The sequence below is a fragment of the Nycticebus coucang genome, chromosome 4, assembly GCF_027406575.1.
Source record: "Nycticebus coucang isolate mNycCou1 chromosome 4, mNycCou1.pri, whole genome shotgun sequence".
In the NCBI taxonomy this organism is placed as follows: domain Eukaryota; kingdom Metazoa; phylum Chordata; class Mammalia; order Primates; family Lorisidae; genus Nycticebus; species Nycticebus coucang.
Window position 1 is genome coordinate 123,355,268 of NC_069783.1, and position 9,098 is coordinate 123,364,365.

The 9,098-nt window shown below is 40.3% G+C and overlaps 1 protein-coding gene across 1 annotated transcript in view; it reads left to right on the top strand.

Moving 5' to 3' along the window:
* TMEM233 (transmembrane protein 233) overlaps positions 1-6,698 on the top strand; it is a 50,763-nt gene extending 44,065 nt beyond the window's left edge. The window contains exon 3 of the mRNA XM_053589894.1: positions 6,559-6,698. Within this exon, the coding sequence (XP_053445869.1) occupies positions 6,559-6,565 (7 nt within the window). The 3' untranslated portion in view covers positions 6,566-6,698. The remainder of the gene's footprint in view (positions 1-6,558) is intronic.
* The last annotated feature ends 2,400 nt before the right edge of the window (positions 6,699-9,098 follow it).

Below are 9,098 nucleotides of genomic sequence, written 5' to 3' on the forward strand. Positions count from 1 at the left end.
TTATTGCCTCAGCCCAGGAGTGACTAATGTCACTTAGGCTCACATTCATTGGCTGAAGTCAATTACATAGTCCTATCTAACTGTAACAGAATAGGAAATGTAGGAGAGAAAATAGAAATCCTGAATACAGGATTATTCCTTGCTCTGCCTTGCCATGTGACCTCCTTAATGATCTCCTACTAGATTTTTCATTAAAACAGCATAATCATTCTTTGTTTAAGGGCCAAAGGGTCACCACATGTTTTTGGTATTACCAGTGCTCTCTAACCTCCCAAAGAGATGAATACTGTTGAGGTGTTCCTCTGGATTTGGACATATTTATTTTGGTTTCTCTAACCAGCTGAGATGGGCTCCATCTACTAGAATCAATGACACTTTTCATCAGGTCATAGGCCCGAAATGACATAGGGCAAGGTGATGTGATGAAGAATCCAAACTGGGAAATGACAAACCCAGATCCATCTCTGTCTTACCATGTAACTCCTGGAAGGACAGATAAGAATGCTGAGAAACCTTTTAGTTTTCTGCCAGAGCTGCACAGCCACTCCTACATATCATTGACCAAAGCCCAGTACCCCTCAAGCTGAGAAGGTCAACCTCTTTGTCTTGGTTGACCAAGAGCTTCATCCATGTGAGTAAAAGAGGGAGGGGACATCCTTTGATCTGCCAGATCAGCCAACCCAACCTGGACAAACTAGACAGTCGCAGATGTCACAGTAAATTAACTTTTTATGGGACAAGCTGGACCTAGGAACCGTCATTAGTTGGTTGTTAGATGGAGTGAGAGATGTCAAAACAGGAAGTGTCACACATACACAAAAAATAGATGGCTTTGTCCAAAGAAAGGAGAAAAGGACACTAGTGCTTGAAAGGAAACTCAAGGTTTCCTGCTTACAGGATGGCAAATTTGATGATGCTGGCCTATGTAGGGGAAGATAGAGAATAGATGTGAATACATCAACTTTATTCTTAAGAGGAGCCATAATACACTGTGTCCATGTGAACAGGGAGCCTAGAACATGGGGTTAATGGTTTAGGTCTGGCACCAAACTGACTGGGCCCTACCCTCCCCACTCCGCCCCAATCACTTACTCACTGTAAGACCTTTAGCCTATTATTTACCCTCCTCAAATCTTAATTTCCTCAGCTGTGAAGGAAAGATTCCAGCAGTATCCATTTCTAGGCTATTAAAATGGTTAGATGACCTACATAATGTGTATAGTTTGGTGTGTGTGTGTTCTTTAATTAGTGCACCAAAATGCAAACCATTAATCTTGTTATTACTATTGTTGTCAACCTTATTGGGAGAGGATCCAGAATTTAAGATACCATTAAGTAGAGTTCAAGACTTTGTACTCATGCGCCAAGCTCAAAGGACAATGTTCCAAGGGAAAGATGCCAAGTCTTGACTTAACCCCTGGGAACTTGTGAAAATACATACTTCTCAGATTAGTGTTTGATCTAAGTGCGTTATAATAATAGCAACTGACACTGACATAGACCTTGCTGTGTGCCAGGCACTGTCCTAAGTTCTTGCATGAATTCATCATCATTAAATCCTCACAGCAACCCAAAGAAGTAGGTATCATTATTCCCATTTTGCAGATGAGGAAACTGAGGCTCAGAGAGGTGAAGTGACTTGTCTAAGGTCTCACAACTAGTTAGTGGTAAAGGTAGAGTTTAAACCCAAGATAATCTGGCTCTTCAGGCTGTGTTCTTAACCAAACTCCACACTACCTCTAAACGAATGTGTCCCTTCTAGGACACCCAATAACAAAGGCTGGTAAATGGCACTTGTTCGGTGGCTAATTCCACAATTTATTTCCATGGGGATAATGTAGTGAGGTTTCAACCTACAGAACGTGATGAATCACAAAGGAGTGCAAAGATCAGGCAGAGAACAGACATGAGCGACACAGCCTGGCTGTAGGGCAATAGGGCGCAGTGGGGACCATGCCGAACAAGGGAGCACAGTTTAGAGGGCACAGCCAGACTCTGCTCTAATTGCTACAACTTAGCAGCAGGTTATAAAAGGTGTTGGAAATATGGGGTTTTATGTGAAATGCCCTGATTTTTAGATGTCAACAACCAATTCACATGATTAAAACACACGGTGAGGGTAAAAAACAAAACAAAAACAACAATTGCAGCATAGACACTATCTACCTCACAGTCTCTGGTGGACAATTTGGCTTTCAAAGATGAGTTTGCCCATGATACACCATCCAAGAAGTGTTACAAGAGATCTATAAGTCTTTATATATGGACTTTGTCAATTCTTTTTTTTTTTTTTTTTTGGCCGGGGCTGGGTTTGAACCCACCACCTCCGGCATATGTCACCGGCGCCCTACTCCTTGAGCCACAGGCACCGCCCATATATATGGACTTTGTCGATTCTTAATATAAATTTTCTACCTGGAGATGCAGAGTGGATATACGTCTGCTTATAACTGAAGTTTTCTTAGTAGGAATAAAATGCATGAGAGGAAGTAACCACTTCCTCCCTCCTTTCTTAGAGGCTGTGTTTCACAGTGCGTACAGGCTGGGCTGTAACACCAGTCTTACCAGGATTGAAATCCCAGTTCCATCCAGGCCATCTGGACAAGTCATTAAACTCTCTGTGCCTCAATTTCCCTAACTGTAAAACAAGAATAGAATTACTTACCCATCGTTAAGGTCAGATTCCTTTTATATATCTTTCCTTTCATAATATTAAAGAAAACACAAAAAGATTTCCAGAGGAGTTGGACTCCAAAGGACAAACGCAAATTTAAAGGCTTTCTTGTAAGTATATGTGCACTGGCAAGAGAGAGACAGAGACAGAGAAAATGAGAGGGAGAGAGGGAGAAAGGAACTAGCCCTTAGGGAATATTTTCTCTTCCATTCTCTCTTCCATTAAGAAACGAATGGGGAAAAAAAAAGAAAAAGAAAAAGAAAAGAAACGAATGGGAAAAATAATAATAATTCAATGGCAATGTGGAACTTCTAAGGCAGAGGTTCCCAAGCTTTGAGATACATAAAAGCTACCTAGAGAGATTTAAAAGAAGTTGGCACCTGAGCCCCACCTCAAAAGATTCCAACTTGCTAAAGCAGAGATGAGGCCTAGGAATCTGCCTTTTGCAGCTCCCATTTCCACCCCTAAGGATTCAGAGGCAGGTGCCCAGCCCTGGCAAATTTCTCCCTTCCAAAGTCCAAAAGGAAAAACACACTAATAGTGATCATTAATGGAGTGGTCAGTTTTTACATCAGCAAACTCATCATCCTAATTTGTTGCATCTAACTCAATGCCAAGGAGGAGAATAAAGTTACTGCCCAACAGGCTCTCCTGTCACAATCAAAAAGGCATCAAGGACTTGCACAGTGGGGCTGAAAAAAATCTGACTTTAAGGAGTCCAAGCCTCAAAATGAGTTTTCTGAGTTCCATTCAAAAATACTATCTGAAGTAAACTAATGCCTTTTTTAAATTGTAAAGTCCTTGCCTTAAAAAAAAAAAAAAAAAAAAGTATTATTTATCCTTATCAAGAAAGCTGTAACCAATCCACTAGAGAACAGACTGAAATCTCAAATGGTTGAAATCCCAGGTAGTTTACTTTCTTGGCAGTTTTTGGCTGAGGCTGGGTTTGAACTCACCACCTCTTGTATATGGGGCTGGCACGCTACTCATTGAGCCACAGGAGCCACCCAGTTTACTTTCTTAAAATAGTATCAGATCATGAGAGTCTTTACCCAAACTCATAAAAAAGGTCTCCATCCTAATTTTATAGGATTATCTGTGTAAGCCACATAAGCCACATTGTGATAGGGGCAAAGAAAGGCAGGGTTTCATGACTTCAGAAGCCTAAGAGCTGGGAATTATTGAACTAAAATATTCAACTTGGACAGCAGTGTTCTGGTCCAAACAGAATCAAAAACGTATAGTCTCTGAAAGAAAATTCTTGGCCTCCAAGTTGCTAGGGAAAGTAGAGACATAAATCACACAGGTAAAACATTTAAATATAGTAGCCATCTCTTTATCAGTTCTAACAATTTAAGAAAATGTGAACTCATCTGTACTGGGAAAAATTCTCTCTTATATGCAAATTAAAATGAATCCTTCCCTGGCCTCAGAATATCCTTCAATTGCATTAGGGTTGGAAGGAAGTATATGTGTGGGTATGAAATAAGAACTTGACCTTTTTACAGAAACATAAAAGCAAATCCATCTTCTTTCCGATGTTATTGGCTGGGGTAAGGCATCCTGGGAATTGTTTTGCATAGACAGGTATTCAGAGAATTTTTTATAATTCCACAATGAAAAATAGGGAATATTACCTGCTTCCAGAAGGTCAGAAAGGCCTTTCTTTGTTGGCTCCAGTAAGTTGAGGTAGAAACAAGTCAGAACTAAATTGCCAGCAGCCCTGGAAAGATTTTTGCTCTGAAAAGTATAAAAGCTAGTGGGACCTTGATGAAGAAATCAGAATAAATATAAAAAAAGATGTTCAACCTCATGAGTAACCAAGGAGGCAGAAACTGAAGCAACAGTAAAATACTATATTCTTTGGTCTGCCATATTGAAACAATTAAAATGATGGATAATATTAAGGTTGGCCACAATGTGAAAAATTGGATACTGCATGGTTGGTGGAAAAGTAAGTAAATTGGGACTATCTTTGGGAAGTCAATTTGGATGTACTTTTTTTTTTTACATATACATGTGTTTATTAGGTTTCCACTTTTGCCTTCACAGAATTAAAAAGGCTTAAAATTTAATAACAATAACAATGTTTAAGATAAGGACTAGAAACAAAAACTTTGTAAAGAATGAACAACAATAAATACATTCAGAAAAGAAATCAGATGATTGCTGCATCAAAATTGGATGTACTTTTAAACTTTAAAATCCATGTGCCCACCAACACACCAATTCCATGACTCAGTATCCACCCTAGATACAGTTTCACAAAAATGTATGCAATATAGTCATTCTCCTTCCTAGCTACACATTAGAATCACCTGGGGAGATTTTAAAAAAAAACAAACAAACAAAAAACCAACACCCAGGTCTCACCCTGGACCAATTAGTATCTCCTGTGATGGAACCAAGAACACAGGTAGCTTTTAGGGCTCTCCAGGTAATTCTAACATGCAATCAGGGCTGTGAGCCACAGATGGGCAATGATGTTCATTGCAGCCTTGTTCAAAATAGGGAAAAATCCTTAAAACAACCTAAATGCCCATTAGTAGGCAGGTTAAATAAGTAGTGGTTTATTTATATGATACTACACTGCATTTTAAACATGGATACATCCTTCTTACTGTGACTCCACAAGCCCTGCATGATCTAGTTGCTTCCTCTCTGCCCTCATCTCCTGAACTCTCTCCTTGCCTCTCTTCCTCATCCTCTCCACTGCAGCAACCCAAGCGTGGATTGGATTCTTCTCTCTGAGCAACCCAAGCGTGTTCCTGCCTCAAGGCCTTTGCACTTGCTGTTTCCTGGGCCCAGAACTCTCATCCTCCTAATACCCACACAACTTGTTCCCTTCTCTCCTTGGGTTTTTTGGTGGTTTTTTTTTTTTAATCAGGTCCAGGTGAGGCTAGAACCTGCCACTCCGAGTGTGCTGGCTGGCAAGCTAACCACTGACCTATAGCAGCCAGCTCTCTCTTTGGGTTCTTGTTCATGTATAATATCACCTTAGCAGAGAGACTACACTTTAGCTAACTTTACTTTTCTTCCTAGCACTGCTCCCTAACAAATTTTATATTTATTGATTGTTCTCCCTACTAACATGAAAATTCTGGAAATATTTTCATTTCAGTCATTGCCCATAATAATAAAGCATTTAAGAGTGCCTACTTTGAAGCTAAACTGCTGGAATTTCAAAATAAGTGCTACCTCTAAGTAGCTGTGTGCCCTTGGGTCTATCTTTTAACCTGTGCCTCAGTTTTTTCATATATAAAATGGGGGTAATAACAGTACCTACCTCAGAGGGCTGGGAAGATTAAAATTGCACAAAGCACAGTGCCTGATACACTATACTCACTAGGTAACTGTTGGATATTATTTGTATTAGCAGCACCTACAGCAGTACCCAGCATGTAAATATTTATTGAATGAATGAAAGACTAAATAAAAACAAAAAAGAAAATTGCAGCATGATCATATCATATAAACACACACAGGCAGCAAGTATATAATTTCTAAATGCATATTTATGGGTTTAAATGCAGAAACAAATGCCTGGAGAATTTGAATCAAATGTTAACAGTGCTACTAGCCCTTGGGGAGGAGACTGAGATTGAGAAATGCTCAAGAGGCATTTTGCTCCATCTGTATCATTTGAGTTTTTGTTTTTGTTTTTTTTTACACATGCGACATGTGAAATAAAATGTTTTCCAAATAGAATATATTTCTCAGAAGGAATCCATTATTTACAGTCAGAAGTGTGAAGGTCTGCTTGTCCATTTTAGCATTTGTTTCACAGAGTAATCTCCATCACATAAGGAAGCATCAAGCCAAGAAAGCCAACCATGGAAGCACAGCCCACCATCTTTCTTTCTCTCTCTCTCTGTATCACATAGTGTCTGAGGAGCCAATTGTCCAGTGGGCCACACGCGTGGAGGACAGACCTCATCTGCACACACCCCTAAGGAATGGATCGTTGACTGTGAGATCTTTTCCTCCAGAACTCTCCAGAGGCAGGTCCCTGGCAAAAGAACAATGATGACAACAACAACAAAAAAAAGTCCAAACTTTAGGAAATGCAAGCAGCGCAGCCAGATCCACCAAAGTCATTGATTTGTAAAAACAAAAAGACAAAGAAAAAGAAAAAAAAGTGAAATCTCACTGTTTCAGTTTAGCAAAGCCTGTTGTGTCCACTCCTCCTCATGAGCCTCAGGAAATCTCATTTACTTAGAATTGGTGGGGAGCAAGCCCAGATCTGGGGGGAGAGGGAGGTTTGTAGGAAGAGCAGTGGAAGCTGGTATTTACAATGTCAAGCACAAACACTTGCAGCATGTTTAAAATTGTCTAATATAGTTGGATTTGTGGATTCAACTTTTTTTCTTTACATGCTATAGCTTCATTTCAGTAACTTCCCCATCTGCACTGTCATTCCTAGAGTTCACCCATGGGGGTCATAAAAGACTCAAAGGAAGAGGCTTTCTGGACTTTAGTCTTGATCCATCCTTTCCTGATAGGCCCCCTCTCTTGCCTGCATCCACACTGTCAACTTGACCACAGCCTCACTCTTCACTCACACAGACTCTGGGAATGTATTTCCTGTCGATTCTCAATACACGAGCGCCTTCTCCACTCTCAGTTTGGGGAATAAATTGGCTATGTTTATGGAATGTGCTTTTCTTTCAGTCTTTCTCTATTCTCTCTAGCAAGTCTCAGGCAAGATCTTTGATTTTCCTGATGTCACCTGGAAATACCACCCATTGTGATTCTTTTCTGTCAAATGTACCCCTTAGGTGCAAATGTACTGGTTTAACGACGCCATTATTCTGCCTGCAAGAATATGCAACCTGGTGTTCCAGAGTGTGAAGTGTGCCACTGGTGGTGCACAAGATAATTTTTAAGTAGTTTACAGATACAACATTGGGTAATATTGAATCACGAAGAACATTTCTCGTTTTCTATTCATTTTCCATCTAGATCATAGCAAAGAGAAACTCTCTGCTGCATGCTACGGGTCTTTAACACTTTTCTGACACTGTGGCTCTTTTCCCCTTTTAACAAAGAAAGAGCAGGCCTCGGGTTCAGAGTCTTCTGTCTAGATAGAGGTTAATGATACTGTTTTGTTCTTATGGTATTTATTTTATTTATTTCTTTCATTTATGGCTTCCCATAGATGGATGTGATATTCCCTTTCTGTTCAAATAAATTAAAGAAAGTAGGAGGACTCAAAAATATCAAGTAATTAACACAACAGATGATATGTATATATAGCAAAAGTCACTTCAAGAATGAATATTAGAAATCCAGTTGTAATGAACTTTCACAAGCAAAAATAAAAAGGCAGCTCATTCTAATTGAACGAATAAGAGGCTGAGTGAAAATACCTGAATTCCAATGCCTTTTTTGCCATAATTAGCTATGCAAGATGATTTTAGGCAAGTTTCTTAGCCTCTCTGTGCCTCGAATTTCTTTATCTGGAAAATGGAGTTAACAACGACTGCCTACTTACCTCACAGTGTTATGAGAATTAATTGCCATAATTAATTCTTTTTTTTTTTTTTTTTGTAGAGACAGAGTCTCACTGTACCGCCCTCGGGTAGAGTGCCGTGGTGTCACACGGCTCACAGCAACCTCTAACTCTTGGGCTTACGCGATTCTCTTGCCTCAGCCTCCCGAGCAGCCGGGACTACATGCGCCCGCCACAACGCCCGGCTATTTTGTTGTTGTTGTTGCAGTTTGGCCGGGGCTGGGTTTGAACCCGCCACCCTCGGCGTATGGGGCAGGCGCCCTACTCACTGAGCCACAGGCACCGCCCGCCATAATTAATTCTAAGTGCTATACAAATACAAAGCATTGTTCTGAAATTATTGTGAATCTCAGGCATTTGTTAAAATACTGAACCCTAGCAAAAAATAAAAATTGATTGATACCAGACTCCATCTGTCATCTTACCCAGATGTCCATCATGAGCCAGCACTTGTCCCAGGAGGACATTGAATCAGGGACATGAAATCTCAGCACACAGATTCTAGCGTCATTCCAGTAAATTGGATCCGGATTTCTGTTTCTGGTATCCTGTGTTTTGTTCATGCATGTTTGGGTTCCTGATCTTTTACCCAAATTAAATGAAAAGTGTTGCTGAGAGGCAGAATAAAAATGGTTTTAAGTAAGGCTGCTTATCATGGTGTGTGAATTGTGTTTGGGGGGATTGGGAGTGGGTTCCCAACCTACCAGAGACTTCCATAACTAAAATGCCATCATTCACCCCATCCTTAGTCCCCAGGGAAGACTATAGGAAAACCAGGGGCAGGGCTGGGGAGGCATCACTCTGAATCAACTTATGGCCTGAGATGCCCTTCTATGAGGCATTAAACATATCCCACTAAAGTAAGAAGTAAGTAAGAAGAATTCTGTCACAAAGTGAGATCTCTGTCAGGAG